Source organism: Hevea brasiliensis, unplaced genomic scaffold, assembly GCF_030052815.1.
Source record: "Hevea brasiliensis isolate MT/VB/25A 57/8 unplaced genomic scaffold, ASM3005281v1 Scaf1, whole genome shotgun sequence".
Taxonomy (NCBI): domain Eukaryota; kingdom Viridiplantae; phylum Streptophyta; class Magnoliopsida; order Malpighiales; family Euphorbiaceae; genus Hevea; species Hevea brasiliensis.
The window spans coordinates 8,852,339-8,871,459 of record NW_026614585.1 but is presented as its reverse complement, the minus strand read 5'-3'; the positions used below and the strand labels follow the sequence as shown (position 1 = coordinate 8,871,459).

Genomic DNA, 19,121 nt, shown 5'->3' with positions numbered 1-19,121 from the left:
TTTTTGGAAGGTTGCTGTGACTGGATACGGTGGAGTTTTAGCTGGTGTGGCTCCAAATCAAACACGATGATCACTGATCAACGAAAGGATTTTCTTTCTTCTTCTCTAATGTCTTTATAGCATACCCCTGAGACACAGAGATTAGTTGAAAATACAAACCAAAATTTTGGCAGCTAAAGCAATGGAGGTGTTATGCAGGGCCACTGCTTTAACATGGACTCACTCCATCTCTCCTCCTTTCCTTCACATTCCTCAAGCCTTCTCTGTCAGTGTCAACATTCTGTGGCTTATGTTTTTGGGTTTTCTGGCATTTGCATTCTTCTTTTCTTATGTAATGCATAATCTTGTTTTGTGTTGTAGAAGCTTGATACGAGGAGATTAACTGTATCGTGTGCCTCTGATAAAACCCAAAAGGTGTGCTTTCCAAACTCTGTTTACTTTTATCCTTTTCTTGAAATGTAGATATGTTGATATTTTCTATTTGTGCGCTCTTGTGGTTATTTTTTTCCTTTGCATATTGGTTTTGGCAACTAAATTGAATAAAGTTTGAGCTATGTATTATTCATAGTTGTTTACAATTGTAATTTGAGTAATGCATTATTCATCAAGTGCATTTACATTGCTTTTCCTTCAAACATTGTGCCGCTGTAAAATTGAACTTGAGTGCATTGTTAGCTTGTCGGAGTTTGCTACTGGATTTTTTTTTTTTTTCTTGGGGGTTCAAATCCAAACCTTTTTTCTTTGGTCCTAAATTTGCCTAATGTTATTTGAATCTGAGCAATACATAAAGCTTGTCTATGTTGGCTTCTTATCTAATAAAAATGGCATCTTTCATTTCTTTAGTAGATTTTTAATATGCCCTCCATAAGACCATTGCTAATGTCTGTGTTTCACCTCTTGGTGCATGCTCAGCTAAGAGGTACATATTCAAGGGCCACTAACAAAGATTAAAAAAGAAAATGCTATCCAAGAATTTATATACTACCATTTAATAATTTTTGCTTTTAGCATTGTTATTTGGAATAGCTTTTGGTTCCTTGGAGATTTTGTTTCACTCTATGCATGTGTTGATACAGGGAAGTCAGATGACTGTATCGGTAACAGGAGCTACAGGTTTTATAGGTAGAAGATTGGTGCAAAGACTGCATGCAGGTATTCTCCATCTTGCTATAATTATTGCTAGTCAAAAGCTTCCATTTAATGTGATTGTAATTATATTTTGTAATTATAATTATTGAAAATCAAAAGCTTCTTTTTAATGTGATCCTGAACATATTTATTATGCGGTGTTACTTTATCTTTTTTGTCACATTATTTTTGTATGATTCCTTGCAAGTTTTCTTTTTTCTTTTTTTACCCACAGTGTTCCATGATATGATGGTTTCTCATATTAGCGACATTCATATTGCAATATCTATGTATTTTTTGCCTCAGGAATCTTGAAAATTGTCACCCATAATCTTCACATTCTAAGAATTTGCTTTCTGTTTGTTGGGATAGCCGATAGGTGAAAGTGCCCTACATGCCTACTTAAAATATTATGTAATTTAAATTTCTAGGACACAAACTTGTTTATTATGTATGATGGATTTGTAATGAAAATTTCACTGAATGCGAAAGCTTTTATATTTGTGACACTTGTAGAAAGAGATGATTCTCCTTAATCTCAATTAATCTGTAAATGGGTATATATATACAATTGATTCCTATAATTGTGTTCTACTAATTAGGAAGAAATCCTAAATAAGAATTCCTAAATAGGAATACAGAATACAAAAAATACAGAGAAATAATATAATGATTGACTTCCCATAACACTCCCCCTCAAGTTGGAGCATAGATGTTAATCATGTCCAACTTGTTACAAATGTAGTCAATCCTAGCTCCATTCAGAGCTTTTGTGAAAATATCTCCTAATTGCTCTCCAGTTTTGATATATCCTGTTGAGATGATCTGTTGTTGAATCTTTTCACGAATAAAGTGACAATCAATCTCAATATGTTTGGTCCGCTCATGAAATACCGGATTAGAAGCAATATGTAGAGCAGCTTAATTATCACACCATAATTTCGCAGGCAGGGGGGTCTTAAAACCTGTCTCATCTAGTAATTGAAGTATCCACATTACCTCACATACTGATTGTGCCATGGCTCTATATTTGGATTCAGCACTAGATCGAGAAACTACACTCTGCTTCTTGCTTCTCCAAGACACCAAATTTCCTCCAACAAAAACGCAATATCCAGTAGTTGACCTCCTGTCAACCTTAGATCCAGCCCAGTCGGCATCTGAAAAACATTCAACATTCAAATGCCCATGATTACCATATAACAAACCTCTTCCTGGAGCTCCCTTTAGATAACACAAGATTTGTCCTAAGGCTTCCCAATGAGCAACAGTTGGGGAAGACATAAACTGACTTACTACACTAACGGCATAAGCAATGTCAGGACGAGTGACTGTAAGGTAGTTCAATTTTCCTACCAATCTCCTGTATCTCTCTGGATCTTCAAACAACTCACTATCCCCTGCTAACAGTTGTAAATTTGGAGTCATTGGTGCATTACAAGGCTTAGCACCTAATTTTCCTGTCTCTGTTAATAGATCGAGGACATATTTTCTTTGAGACAAGAAAATACCCTTCTTACTTCTCATAACTTCAATACCCAAAAAATACTTTAATAATCCCAAGTCTTTGGTTTGAAACTGGGTTTGGAGGAAGGTTTTAAGAGATGAAATACCTGCAGAGTCACTCCCATGATAATGTCATCCACATAGACTACCAGGAGAATTAAACCAGCCTTAGATTGCCTATAAAATACTGAGTGATCACACTTACTCTTTTGCATACCAAATTCCTGTACTGCTTCACTGAATCTCCCAAACCAGGCCCTAGGACTTTGTTTCAAGCCATAAAGAGACTTCCGAAGCCTACAAATTTTACCCAACTCCCCCTGAGCAACAAACCCAGGTGGTTGCTCCATATACACCTCCTCCTGAAGATCACCATAAAGGAAAGCATTCTTGATATCCAATTGGTGCAGGGGCCAATCATATGTAGCTGCTAAAGAGATAAACAAGCGAACAGAAGTAAGTTTAGCTACAGGAGAAAAAGTGTCAGAATAATCAACCCCATTTGTCTGAGCATATCCTTTTGCTACAAGGCGTGCTTTTAACCTAGCCACAGAACCATCAGGATTTACCTTTACTGTAAATACCCATTTGCAACCAATAGTTTTCTTACGGTGAAGGCAACTTGATTCCCATGTACCATTAGCATCTAAAGCCTCCATTTCCTCTTTCATAGCAGCACACCAGCCAGGATGAGACAGTGCCTCACCAACAGTATTAGGAATAGGAACAAAGTCTAAAGAAGTAACAAAACACCGAGAACAAGAAGACAATTGATTATAAGAAACAAAAGAAGAGATAGGGTAAGTACATGAACGTTTACCTTTACGAAGAGCAATGGGTAAGTCTAGATCAGAATCATGATTAGTATGAGGTACAGAATCTCCCAACGAAGTAGGCGGTGGAGGATCGAGTCGGGAATCTCAATCTCTGGAATAAACATGAACAACGGGAGGTCGAGTAGGTCTAGAGACGTAAGAAAAGCAGTGTGAGAGAGGACTAGACATTGGTTGGACAGTATATATTAAGAGATCATCCTCCTCCCCCTGACTCTCATACATAGATTATTGAGGAAAAAATAGAGTGGACTCAAAAATGTGACATCTGCAGAAACAAGATAACGATTAATAGTAGAAGAGAAAGCAGGTACCCTTTTTGGATCCGGAGTACCCAAGGAAGACACATTTGAGAGACTTTGGATCCAATTTAGTAACTGTGGACGAACATCACGCACAAAATAGGTACAACCAAAAATACGGGGTTCAACGGGAAAAAAATATTTTGTAGGGAACAAATAATTATACGGAAGATCCCCATTAAGGGAGAAGACGGCATACGATTGATAAAAACATGCCGTAAGCGCATCCGCCCAAAAGTGTTTAGGAACTTTCATCTGAAAAAGAAGAGCACGAGTTACCTCAAGAAGATGCCGATTTTTTCTTTCGGCCACGCCATTTTGGGATGGGGTATCCACACAGGAAGACTGATGAAGAATGCCATTTTGTGTCATATAAGACTGAAATTGTGCTGAAAAGTATTCTTTGGCATTGTCACTTCTTAATATGCGCACAGAAGTATTAAATTGAGTTTTGATTTCATTACAAAAGGCACAAAAGATAGAAAACAACTCAGAACGATTCTTCATTAAATATAACCAGGTAACACGAGAGTAATCATCAACAAAAGTAACAAAATAACGAAATCCAGTTTTAGAAGTAACAGAACAAGGACCCCAAACATCAGAATGAACTAACTCAAAAGGGGATGAAGCCCGTTTATTGACTCTAGACACAGAAGGCAAACGATGATGTTTTGCAAACTGACACGACTCACATTCTAGTACTGATAAAGACTGAAACTGAGGACACAACTTCTTCATGGTAGACAAAGAAGGATGGCCCAATCTACAATGAGCTTCAAGAGGTGTTAAGGTACTGGAGCAAACAAGCGACCGCGGTACATGATTTTCCAGAATGTAGAGACCACCTGACTCACGTCCTCTACCAATAATCTGCTTCGTCGTAAGATCCTGAAATAAACACTGGTCAGGAAAAAAGGAAACAGAACAATTTAAGGTACGAGTAAGTTTACTAACAGAAAGTAGATTAAAAGAGAAATTTGGTAGACACAAAACAGATGACAAAGAAATTGACGAAGTCGGATTCGCAGTTCCAGAACCCATGACACAAGAAGTAGAACCATCAGCTAAAGTAATGATGAGGAAGTGAGATTAGATGAAAAGCGGATAGAAGACTAGAATTACTGTCATGTGATGCATTGCACGAGAATCAATAACCCATTTGGATGAGGAAGACACAAGGCATGTAGTGGATTTACGACTCGTGATCGCGATGTGAGGAACTGGTAGGCTTTAGAGATGCACGATCTTTGGAAAGCGTGCAAAATCCTCTGCAGATACCAAAGCAGTTTTCTCAGAGGAAGATACTGTAGAATTCTTTGCTGCCATATTTGACATATGTGATCGCTGATTTTTCCTCTGAAGTTGCGGATAATTATATTTTGTATGGTTAGGCTCATGGCAATAATAACAAATGACTCCTCTTGAGTCCTGATTAGAACTAGCCTCTCCATTACGTTGATTACTTCTGTTGCCTGTAATTCCTCCTCTACTTCCTCTTCTATTACCCTGTTGTCCATTTGGATTACGGCTAATAAGAGCACTACTGGCAAGCTGTGATGATTGGATACTCTCCGTACGAAGGACCCGTGTGAACGTTTCATGCAAAGAGGAAATCTCAGAACTGGAGAGAATCTGAGATTTAGCAGTCTCATACTCTGAAGGAAGGCCTGCAAGAAAACTCATAATGATCGATTGCTCCGTTGGACTTTGAACTTTCACATCAGGACTAAAGGCAACAATACATTAAGTTCCTCATATACCCGTTTAAAATCCATAAAATAAGCCGTGAGAGACTTATTCTCTTTCTCAGCACGGTAGAATGCCTTACAAACATCATAAATACGGGAGATATTCCCTTTACCAGAATACAGAAAATCTAAGTAATCCATCAATTCCTTAACAAATTCACAGTGATTAATTAAACTAATTACCTCACTGTGAATCGAGTTCCGAAGCTGCAAAAACAACCAAGCATCCTCCCTTAGCCAAGTTTGTTGTGTATCATCAGTAGGTGGATCTTTAGTAAGGTGATCATCCTTATCAATGCTACGCAAATAGACCCTAACAGTCTTACTCCACTCCAGGTAATTCGAACCATTAAGTTTGTGTTCCGTGATCTTAGTCATCACCGGAATCACATCAGAAATAACATTCTTATTGTCTGCCATTTGTTGAGACAAAGAAAACTAACCGAAACGATAATCCAAAGTGCTTACAGCAGCAAAATAACCCAAAATCACAAATCAAGCAAATACCGAAATAGGATCTGAGAGCCAAACCTCAGAAGTCCTTTAATGGTGTACTGGATCAGGCAACAGCACACAGTGGTGGAATAAGGGGATTGAGGCGACGCTGGCAATGTTTGATCGGAGTCGAAAAGGTTGGTCGGCGGCCAAGGTCTCTCCTGAGATGGGTAGTGAGAACAAATAGTCACCCTAGATAGATGACCTGCTCTGATACCATGTAGAAAGAGATGATTCTCCTTAATCTCAATTAATCTGTACATGGGTATATATATACAATTGATTCCTATAATTGTGTTCTACTAATTAGGAAGAAATCCTAAATAAGAATTCCTAAATAGGAATACAGAATACAAAATATACAGAGAAATAATATAATGATTGACTTTCCATAACAACACTGTTCAAATACAAGCTGCATTTGGAACCTAAATGAGGAATTCATAGTTGAATTATATTTGTAGGTTCTCATATTCACCAACCAAATCTGTATGTATTTTAGACTTTCTGTTGTTTATATATGAGTTGTCTTATTTACTGCAATCTGAATTCTGAATGATTTGTATTTGCATCGACTGAGCTAATCTTGATTTTCTTATATCTAACTTTTTGCAGATAACCACTATATTCATGTCTTGACACGTTCCAGATCTAAAGCAGAGTTAATATTTCCGGGTAAGAAGGTAACAAATACTTTTAGTTTTCTGCAGTTATGTTTATAATTGATGTTTTTTTTTTAAAGTTTATTAATTAAAAATGGTAAATGACTAGGACAACAAGAAACTTTCATTTTTCTTGCTTATAGATGACATTCAATTTGTAATCAAGGAAACAGATTTTCTTTCCAAAGAAATATGCTATGAATTTTTCCTTTTTTAATTCAAACATTGGCAATGCTCTATTGTGATTTCATATAATAAAGCTGTGTGATAATTTCAAAAAAGTATGATTTTGCACTTTATCACTTAAGGGATAAAAGTTTACTTTTTGTCAAATAGGTACCATGTGGTTTTGTGCCATTACTTTGTCCCTCCTCCTGTCAACCGCATGCTAAGGTGGCATCCACTTAATTTAATTACGGATGACTAATGGTGTTAGATGGAGTAAGGGACCAAGTAAGATCACGAAACCTCAGTGTACCTATTTGATGAATAACAGACTTTTTTTCCCCTTAAGTGATAAGTTGCAAAACCACAACGTATTTTTTGATATTATCCCTAAAGCTATTATATTTTATGTAACTTCTTTATTTTTATTTTTTTGCTTTTATTTATTTATTTTTTAAATTGTCTAAGAATATTTCTACTTGATGACATCTGTAGTCAAGGACTTCCCTAGAATTGTGATCGCCGAGGAGCCAAAATGGAAAGACAGCATTCAAGGTTCAAATGCTGTTGTAAATTTGGCTGGAATGCCCATCAATACAAGATGGTCTCCTGAGGTTAGTATTGCAGGTTCATTGGGTAGCCTGCAAAGAAGTTCCATGCTGCATGAAGATACAATTTGCATATTACATAAAAATGTCACTTGTTACCAGGTGTTAGATAAATGGTGGTTCACATGATTTCTCTCACAATCCTGTATACAATCCGCTTTTTTATGCCAATACTAGTCTTCTTTTGCAATTAAATGACTATTTCTCGGGAGATTGATCTATTTTTCATTAGGATTTGCATAAATTTGTTACTGAAAAGCTGAGTGTAATTTATCATAAATCTTTTTTTTACTGTTAAAGTGATGCCATAAAAGGTCATATGGGTTTAATACACCACACATTTGCATTTTGTTCACATGATACTACATGAGAAGAAATTTCTTTAAAAGGTTATCTATGGAACAATGCAGACTCTTACTTTTATATAATATGGTAAATTGCAAAAACCCCGACATTGAATGAAATACACACCTGTATTCTCACTTTTTAAAAAGTGAGTTAAATATTCCTTGATTTTTGAAAAAGATATACACATTAATCATTTCATTACATTTTATTCTCTCACCTTTTAGGTAAAATAATTTTTTAGATTAAACGACATGTTAGTCCAACTTGTTTTAACTTTTTAGGGATTGAGAAGTAGTTTTACTTGGAAATCAAAGGATTGAAATTTTGTTCAAAGTAAAAACATAGGAACTAGAGTATACACTTGTTAGTTGGGATATGAACCATCTTTACAAATGATCTAAATATTTGTTGTCATGTACTCGCAAATATACATGACTAACAGTATATGATGCAAAACACATTTTCTTTTATAGCTGCATTTGTCTGCAGTGAATCTGAATGAGTACCATGTATAGGTGGAAAATGTCATGTTCCCATTTACCCTCAAAAGAAGGCATACATAAATCTATTACTGTATTGCAGATAAAGAAAGAGATTAAAAAAAGCAGGATCAGAGTCACCTCAAAGGTAAGGAATTATTTTCTTTCTCACTCTCTTAGAAGCTCCTGCCCCACCCCCAAAAGCACACTTTTTCTCCTCACCTGGAAGAAGCATTACTTAATCTGAACATCAATAAATAGGTTTAGAATCTCTCTACAGTTTATTCATTTAACCACTTTGACTGATTTTGAAGGTTATAGATTTAATAAATGATTCACCAGATGAAATTCGGCCTACAGTTCTGGTCAGTGCAACAGCTGTCGGTTACTACGGTTTGTTCTAACACAACTTCCTCATTTTTTTGCTTATCATGGTTGATAAAAAAACCTCTTTGTTTCATTTGCAATATTAATTGATTCATCCCGGTCTATCACCTGTCTTTTAATATAATTCTAGTAATTTTAAGAAATTAAATTGGAATTTTGAATTTTAAATTTTATAGGGAACAGATCATGGAACATTTGCTTTGATATGAAGATTCTAGAATTTGATTATCTAGACTATGGATGGTTTATGGCTCGAGTAACCCTCCTTTGGTTCTTTTCTTTCTGTTTTTCCCCTTTTTGTTCTTTTCCTCCCTAGGAAGTAGTGAAACACAAGTATTTGATGAGCGCAGTCCATCTGGAAATGACTACTTGGCTGAGGTAAAATAGAAATGATCTAATGCCTTTAGTTTCTGCATTATTTGACTTCCATATAAGCTTTTGAAGTTGATGTTTTGAATGGCGTGATGTGAACTACCAAGATTTCTTTGACTGTTTGACATCATATAGTTACATAGATTAATTACGTCAAAATATGTTAATGTATTTAGTATTTATCAATTTGTAAGTTTTGTTGATAACACGACTAACAGCATAGAATTTTACCTATTGGAGAATTACTTAGATGTCATGTATTCATCACAAAGTGTTACTGTAGTCTATGACACCGCCTCTTTTCTTTCTCCTCCTTCCCCCTTGTTTCTATTAAAGAACAATCATGTATTTTTAAATCTGTCAATGGTCGAAAAAATATTTCAATTATTTAATAAAGTTTCTGAATTTTAATTTTTTTGGTCAAGTTTTATTCGTCTTGTTTTATGCAATATTTAATTTTTTATGTTTTCCACACAGCCAAGGGAGGACGGAAGTGGGGACTAAGGGTGATATATTCATATATTTATATTTATAAGAAAGAAAGAAATCCACTTTATTTTAATTATTGGCCTCTCAATAATAATTTATATTTTTTATTATATTATAGATAATGCGAAATATTAACAACACTTATCTCATCAAATATCCAATAAATTTTACTAACATTGGCTCTCTCAATTTTTTTTTTAATTTATAGCTTAAGTACTCTATTATAGTATTTTTTGAATATATAATATTGGCCTCTCAAAATATATAGATAATAAGTGTAAACCAATTTTTGAATCAATTTTTATGTACAGCATTGCCCCCCTCAAAAAAGAAAAAAATTTTCTAGCTCCATCCCTGCACACAGCTGTATATGATTGGGAAAATTTTACTTCCATAGGATTGTGATTGACTAGGGAATGAGGGACTAGGTGATTACGCCATATGGGAGAATCCTACTCTCCCTTTTGAGTGAATTGGAATGAGATATGTGCATTATTGACATCAATAATTGGATTGAAGCATTCTTATCTGATTTGCATGGCATTTTGGCTTTAACATACCAACCCTTTGAATACACTTATGCAGGAAGTCTATCATAATTCTGTTTACACTTGGTAATATCTATACATATGAAAATGACAAAAGACTCCAAAGCCTCATGTTGTTCACCTTTGTTCATAAGGTCTATATTGCAAATGCATTGCTTGCTGTCATGCAACTTTCTGTAGACTGAAATATTAGAGGCATAGATCAAAATGTAATAAAAGATAAATAAAAAAAAAAGAAGGTTTATCTAATGGGAACAAAATTTCTGAAACATGATTTAACCTTAGGTTCCATCTTTGCAGTCATGAAATCTCAATTTCTTTGATCTTCTGCTAACAAACTATGTCTCTTCAGGTCTGTAGAGAATGGGAAGCAACAGCCCTTAAAGTCAATAAGGATGTGAGATTAGCACTTATTCGCATTGGTGTTGTTCTTGGAAAAGATGGGGGTGCTTTAGGTATCATAATTGATTTTCCGAGTCCCTAAATTTTTGTGTTTGGGTGCTTAACATCTTAATATCTAGGAATAGAGAGATAGGGAGGGAGAAGAATAAGTGATTTTTCATTCTAGCAGTTTTTACTTGATAGATAATCAGCTTCTAAACAAAATGGAGACAATTTCCAAGTGTTATAATTTGAATATAGGTTTGTTGTGTCATGAAACACATCTTGTCAGAGGGATACTCCTAAAGTCATTCAGATTAATTTGGCCATTTTTGCTTTATCATCTGTAATACTATCAGGAAGAAACTCCTTCAATTGATTAAATTCTTTCAATCATCTAAGGAAAGCCTTTATCTCTTAGCTACTTGGGTTGGATTACATCTAGTAGAGTGACGATGTACAAATCTGTGAGCAATAAACTCTTGGATAGGTTGCTTTGGTGCTATATGCACACTTACATCTTTGATCCTTTGCAGCAAAAATGATCCCTCTCTTCATGATGTTTGCTGGTGGACCTGTGGGCTCAGGACGACAATGGTATGTTACTAGTAGTACACAGGAAGAGAGCAACACATACTACTAAAGTAAAGCATGAGGCTTTCCTCTTCCATTTGAATTATGATATTGCTGCGGCTGCAGGTTTTCTTGGATTCACTTGGATGACATAGTAAACCTAATCTATGAAGCTTTATCAAATCCTTCTTATAAAGGTACTCTTCTCTTGATTGCTTAAAAGGGATGTAAATTATCAGTGCATGAGTGTTTGATGCTGCCTTAACCCCACTCTGGTTAGTGATAAGACATGTACATGCACAATTGAACAAGCACGTACATCATCAACTTTACTGCAAATTTCCATGTTAGTTTTTCATTTTCAGATATGTTGTTTATGCATATTCTGGCCTAACTTATTGACAGTGAAAGCATAACCTAGCAGACAATATTCCTCTCATAGAGATAGGCATGGGCACGGTGGTTCCAGTCTTAAGAGCCTGGGATCAGACCAAAAGATTTCTGTCTTTATTTCAATTCCAATTCGATCCAATTTGATTTGATCTGGTTTGATCAAATCTGATGGTCAAAATTTTTTTAAAATTTTTTATTTTTTAAGTGAAAAATTTGGCCTGGATTAGGAATTGGACCAAACCAGCCAAAATAGTCTGGTCTAGTTTTACTGGGCCCATGTCTACCTAAGATGCTACAAGTGAAAATCCCTTCTTGTCCAACCTATGAAATGAGCATGTCTTGTTTCTGAGTGGGTGGCTTTTGCTCAACTGGGTGCCGTTTGCATTAGAACATTTGAATTCGAAACTTCATATTTTGAACTCAATTATAATTAGCCTAAATTTCAGGAGTAATCAATGGAACTGCACCAAATCCTGTTCGATTGGCAGAGATGTGTGAACAACTGGGAAATGTCCTAGGCCGGCCCTCATGGCTACCTGTACCAGACTTTGCCCTCAAAGCAGTCCTTGGAGAAGGTGCTTCTGTGGTAAGAACTTGCACTTTACATGCTGTTCCTCGTTTTCATTCGTATCACGGTTGCTGAACTTGCTCATTGAGTTCCACAACAGGTTTTGGACGGACAAAAAGTGCTTCCTACAAGAGCCAGGGAGTTGGGTTTCCAGTTTCAATATCCCTATGTGAAAGACGCACTTAAAACCATCCTCTCATGAGAAGGCATACATGTGCAACAACTGTATATTTTTTTTGTTTATTCTGTGTTTGAAGATCAAACGTCTTCCATCATGAGAGGCAAGGATGCAGAATTCAGACCCCAGTCTGAAACTTGCTATCTATATAGAAGCTACCATTTTTTTTCCCTCTCTTCTTTTTCTTTTTGGTCCTGTATAATTTTTCTTTCAATACAGTTTGCTCCGACTGAGACTCGAACTCGAAACCTCATAGTCCTAGAAACAATTTCAGTATTACTGAATTAAAACTCATTGTGTAAGTTAGATATTCTTTTGTAATGTTTGATTATTAATGTTTTCGGTTAAGGTAAATAGCTAATACAACTCTAAACAGAGCACTTCTATTGCTTTGCTCATAACCAGCATTAAGCATTACGCCTCTTAATCGACCCTTACTGTAATTGCTCTTCTTGGCCTTCTCAAGTTTAGCAATAGCGATAGCCCGCTTGATCCCTTGCCTCTTGAGCAAGTAGAGTTATTTTCTAATTTTACTTAGGCATAACGAATATATATATATATATATATATATATATACTTAAATCGATTTTCCAATTTTTACAATTCAATTAATCAAATTTTCTGATCCAAATCAAACCAATCAATTGCACATCCCCATGTAAAGTAGTCTCCCTCAACTCTACATGCCTTTGCCACAAAGTTAAGCCTAGTGACAAAAGGTGCCATGCTTTTTAACTTGCCCCACAAATGTTTAGAATATCATATGGCAAATCAATATAAGCCATTCTCATAAAATAACTAAAGCACTATCATTCTGTCTAGCTTCTGAATTTAATTTGTCATTCTAAACCTGTTTAAGTTGAAAATGCCTCGACGATAAGGGGAATTTGGCGTGGACACGGTTCAATTTGGATAGCTCAGTAATTAAAATAAAATCAATTAAATTTGGATTTGATCAAAACTGTTTTGAGTCGGATCAAAATAGGACCAAATTGATTTTGGCTAATTCGATCCAATTTCAAGTAAAAATTGGATTTTTCATTTTAATTTTTTTTTTTAAAAAAAATTGACCATCAAACTGGATCAAATTGAATAAATCAAATTAAACCAAACCAAAATTAAACTAAAACCAAATGGAAACCAAGACTAATGTAACACCCCTAATTTTTAAAATACCTATTTTACATGTAAATATTAATATTTTATTGCATTAAAATTTTGAAAATTTATTTGGAATTTTTGGAATTGTAAAAATTGGGTTTGATTTTCAAGGGCAATAAACTTTGTTGATTTTTAAAAATTAATTTAAAGATCACGTGGCAAAACTAAAAATATATTTAGACTTCACAAATTTTTCTGAGTTTTCTAAAAATTTTTCAAAATTTTTAGGTATCGTTTTTGGTCCATGGTAGAATAAAAATTCAATTTAGGGTTTTCTGAATCGAAACAATCAAATAGAACTAGATTGAGTTAGACCGATCGAATCAAACCGGCCCTTTTTTTCTTCCTCCTTCCGGCGTCGCGCCTGCACTCCCTCTCTTTCTCTCACGATTTCTCTCTTCTCTCCTCTCCCTATCGCCGGCCGCCACCACCTAGCCCTCCCTCACACTCCAGCGCACCACCTCCACCCTTCCTCATCTCCGGTTGCCACTACCTAGCCCTCCCCTACACTCTGGAGCCCCACCTCCACCTTTCCTCATCACCGGCCGCCCTCCAAAGCGCTGGAAATTTAGCCATTTTCTCCTTTGCGCGCGTAGCACGACCCTTTGACTTCCCAGTCAAAATCCGACTGATTCGGCCATCAATTAGACCAGGTCTTATTCCAAACATCTTCTACTCGTCGAGAGCTTTCCATAGACACTAAGAACATCAATTTTTATCTAGTAGATTGTCCAACTTTTGCTCAGGAAATTTTAGCCTATTTTGATTTTTATGCTAAATTCCTCCCAAACTGGAAATCTCACTGGAAATCCGAGAGTACCAGCGTGCTCTATACGATGAGAGCTTCGCAAGGATATAAATTTCAAAATTTTTCGACACTAAAATTTCGGTTGGTCCCACGAGTTTCACTATAATTTTTCGAGTTTTAAACGAGCTTAATTAATTCCGTAAATAATTTTTTCTAACTCCTGGTACTGTGAGCTTCACGTAAGTACCTTCATTTTATGAAAATTTGATAATTGCCCGGGTTTACAATTTCGGGTCGGATAGACAGGCTGCTGAAAATACTTTAGAACTAGGTCGAGATTATAGGCTACCCCACCATTTTCAGATGTCTCAGACGTGTCCCAAGCATTGAAATTGGCGTAGATAAATCCGAAACCTAAGTGATTAAAAATTCATAAAATATTCGTGGTAGGTTAGAAAATTATAATTCCTTTTGTATTAATTTAGTAATATTGTTAATGACCACGGGACACAATTTTAGAATTTTTAAAGCTCGTTTAGGTGGTTTTTGCTAAAAAGTTAGTTCCAAGGACTAAGATGTAATTTTTTCAGATTATGAGTTTTGAATGTATTGGAGGGCCCAAGAGGGTCCATATGTTATTAATGAGTTGTGGTTGTGTGAAATTGAGAATTAGAAGCGTTATTTAAACCTTTTTGCAGGTTGGGTACGTTCTAGGTGCAAGGGAAACTCTGCCGGATTTCCAGCATAAAATAGGGTGTCTTATTTCTTAAAGGTTTTGTTTAAAATTTGAGTATTGATGAATTTGTTATAAAATTATTTTAGATGATCCGAGTCAACTTTTCTCCTCTGCCCAGCCACTGCAGTGATTTCCTACAAGTTTGTGAGTAGATATTAATTTTATTTATAATTTTAATATTATTATATTTCTGGCATACTCATGCATCATTTATACTTATATTTTTATGTAGTTAAATATTAGGTATGCCCCATTTTGCATTTATACTTGATAATATTACTTTGGTTGCTGTGTTTTGATAATCTGGAGCTTTGTATGTGGGTTGGTGTGTATGTGGTGTGTATGGATAGTACGGGTAGACGCGGTTAGAGCTTGACTTGCTAGAACCCGATCCTTATTATGGATAAGTTAGGGTAGGCACAGTTTTGAGTTGAATTCGCTAGCCTCCGCATTTGGATAATATGAGAAAGTCTGGCTTTGAGTTGATCTCACTAGCAGAGGTTGGAACTAAGAGAGCTGGGTAGGGGGATCAGCTCCCCATATATGTATGTGTGAGTATGGATTTGCCACGGATGTGTGAGTGCTCCAAATTATCTTTGATGTGGCTTAATATAATTTGTATGACTTGTATGAAGATGATGCATTTCATTTCTGAAGATGCATTAGAATTAGATAGTTATAGAAATTGTATGTAAAATCAATATCTTACTCTATGAGTGGAATGCTCACTCCTGTTCACTATTTTTCCAGGTTACAGGAGAGTTTTTTCCTTGTGTTTAATCTGCTTTCATTTTTCGTAGGTCTACTTGTTATCATTTTTATATTTTGTATTGTCAAATATAAATTCTAGATCTCCGCATGTGTAGAAATATATCATTTAGTTTGAGACTGTAATATTTATTAATTTGGAATTGTAATTTATAAACTATATGTACGTATAATTGTGTTGTTGTATATCTATGATGGATGAGGGAACTGAGCTCCCATTAATTTTATTTTGGATTGTGAATGATTGATGGGTAAGCTGAGCTCCCCAATTGGATTGGTTTGATATTATAGGTCGGGTGAGTTGTGAACTCCCTCGTTGGATGGTCCATTTTATGGCCGGATTCTATCCAGTTAATTTTTTGAAATTGGGCTCAATATGGACTTATTGATAGGTTAGAGTTTAGTTGGGTTTACTATAGGTTTCAGGGGCCTTATGTTGACCCAAGTCCTAGTACCGGTCTGGTCTGTGGGATCAGGTCGTAATAATTAAACCAGGGGAAACCCTTCGATCAGATCCCGAATCCTCAATCTTGAGAACTAGAACTAACAAACCGGAACCAAACCTCGCGCCAAGCCTAAGTGGAATGGTAGTGCAAGAAAAGATAAGAGAAAATGGTTTCCCAAGTCTTGTTAATATCCTTCCAAAGCAGATAGAATCAACACAGATGTCCAAAGATAGCACCGAGATGCAGTTTCAGCTTCTAACCGACACAAAAATGCAAATTCATTGCTAGCCTCATGGATGCTCTTCAATAGAGAATAGTTCCCAAGTTGAAAAGTGATATAATTATCATCCAGATCACAAAATGCTACAAAATGAGGTGAAACACAGGCCATAATGCAATCTAGTATCAACAATCATTAACACTTTAATTAAATCTTCAACAAAGATAATGCTTTTTCCTGCACGTATGAAAGAGCTGTATTTTAGAGAAAAATTAACTAATAAACTGAAGACTTTATAACTTCCCAGAAAAAGAAAGGTTAAGCACAACATGCTTTGTTCATTTTCCTAGGTCTATCTAAAATAAAACAGAAGAAATGTCAAGACTTTCGTGTCATTATTAATCCAAAAATGTAAAAAACAACAATTAAACTTTAATTCTAAACTAATCGGGATCAATTATATGGATTTTTTTTTGCAATTCAGCTCCATTAAAATCCTCTAGCATACCTAAGCGGCGATATCACTCGAATGTCGATGTAACGCGTACCTAGGTGAGCACTTCCTAACATTTATATTATAATAATTCATGTCAGAAGAGATTACTGAATTTTAAGCTCGTCATCAATTTATGGCAACTCTCCTCCTTTATCCGAGATTAAAATCAACTATATTTTGCTAAACTCACATAGGCAGAGTTTAATACAAAAATGTAAAAAGTCATGAAAACAGTTCAATCTAGTTCGTATGGTCATGATTGGCAAGTGAACTTTGAGCACTGGTGGATGCTTATTCTCCATTAAAGAAAAGGCAATTGGTATGTTGAGAACTAGATCATAGAATCTTGAATGTGACAATTTATTATAAAGTGTTCAATAACTATACCACTTTGCTTAAATTCTTCCCATTTTTTGTACAAAAAAGTGAATACAGTAGTTAAGTTCCAATACTCAATACCAAATTCTAAATGGAAAGGAGATGTTATTCTAAATATAATTTCGACTTTTGCCTCAATATTTGGTGGACAAAATATTTTATGTTCTAACACTCAGATTTCATTAGTTTGAAAGGCTCTTGCTGAGTGGCAAAATTCCTAGCTTACAGAATATCTATTTGTACATATCAGGACAAGCATCTTCTTTATCATTTTGAAGGATATTAGTGTAAACAAGGTTCATAAATGTCCCTGAATGCATCCATATTTGTTCCCAAGAAAAATTGTGGACCTTACCATCAGAATTTGAGGAATATGATTAGAAATTATTCAACTCCAAACAGAAGTGAAATTGATGAAACCTCTGAGTTGTCCTCTGAAGAATAGATAAACCTTATGCTTTTGGCATAAATCCAGCACTGAAGTTACAAACAAGAACATTACTTGAGATCAGCTTGTGAAAGAAGTAAAGCCACAGGCAGATATTCACCTGCAAGTTATTAACATGAAATGCTTGGAGCAAATGTCATCAGAAAGTAAAGTTTTTAACTGACAATTGATGGGGGGAAAACCTATCAGCACTGCAAGATTCCTTAAACAGGAGACAGCAGTATTCGCTGTCCTATACATGCATGGCAATCTCCGCAAATAAAAATTGGGACCTAGAACAGTAAAGCTAGACAGTTCTCAATATGACCAGGCACATCAAAGGCACCTTGTTCTCAATTTCAAGGAAATTTTCATATACCAAACGAACAACCAACAGCAAATAACACAAGCATAAGTAAAGCACAACCTTCTTGCCCATAAAAAATATTATACTACTTTTTTTTTTTTTTTAACTTACGCCTCCAACTCTTTTCAAGACCAGAGATTCAGCAATATCATCATCTAAAGATAATAAATCAGCTCATAATAAAGGAAAGATTACTGAAAGATATATCAAATTTCATTGGATTCGATCTAGAGTCAATGATACAGTTTCAATCCGTATGCCCCAGGTTTATCCAGTACAGTAACTGCGAATAAAAGCAAATGTACGTTTAAGATGTTTAAAAGTAGACCTTTGAGCTCATTGCACAAGATCTATATAAGCATTTTTTTTCAGAAAACTCGATGCATTGAACCCACTTGCACCTCTAAAGTGAATTATAGCAAAAGATATCCACATCTCACTAAATTTCATTCATACGCTGAAAATTTCAAGTCCTTGTTTTGCAGAAGGGATCGCAAAATTAGACAGATAGTGACCTTAATGTTCATTTGCCTTCTTTTACAAATACAAATCCATTGCAATTCCATCAAAATTCCAATGAGTGGCACTATTTGGGTCTCCCATACGGTCCTCACATCTATCCCACGCAACTAGCACCCACCGCCCCGCACTGCATCCAATTTTTGACCACAAGATGCCTAGAGGCTTAGCTGGAAGCCACAAAATTGTGGTCAACAAAACCGGGAAGCCCCTCGAAAAACATGTACTACGCAAAGAAACCTCTAGTGCTGAAAAATTACATTATCTCGTCTTTAATGGGTCATGCTAAACAAGTATGAACCAATTCAAACGGGTAATTATTGACTGATTCAAGCAATTGATACGTCAAATTGCAACCCTTCGAGTTGAAGAAGGTAAAGTCCAATTCAAGTGCCAAACTCTTGTTAACCTCTCCGAGACAAAATATAAGACAGGGAGAGACCCCACAAAACATGATTTAAGAATCTTGCTACCTAGCCTTTTCCACAAAAAGAGACAACCCCATATTACAAAAAATTTTTTCTCCAACCACCAAAGAGAAAGGGCCTACACAAGATCAGAAGTCAGGAAAAAGAAAGCAACCAAATCAAACAAGCCACCAATAGAACATGAATATGTTGTTCACTTGGACTGTGCACTGATTCAACTTTGTAACATGCATATACGACTCTAAAAAACCGAAAAGAACA

The 19,121-nt window shown here is 35.6% G+C and overlaps 1 protein-coding gene across 1 annotated transcript; it reads left to right on the top strand.

Annotated features, from left to right (window-relative positions):
* Positions 1-33: 33 nt before the first annotated feature.
* LOC110650044 (epimerase family protein SDR39U1 homolog, chloroplastic) lies at positions 34-12,514 on the top strand. Its single transcript, XM_021804832.2, has 13 exons — positions 34-265; positions 361-414; positions 1,077-1,152; positions 6,631-6,690; positions 7,338-7,456; positions 8,381-8,425; positions 8,592-8,670; positions 8,981-9,042; positions 10,426-10,528; positions 10,991-11,051; positions 11,154-11,224; positions 11,867-12,006; positions 12,089-12,514. Exons 1-13 carry the CDS (start codon positions 182-184, stop codon positions 12,188-12,190), a joined length of 1,056 nt encoding a protein of 351 aa, XP_021660524.2. The 5' UTR covers positions 34-181; the 3' UTR covers positions 12,191-12,514.
* Positions 12,515-19,121: the final 6,607 nt, after the last annotated feature.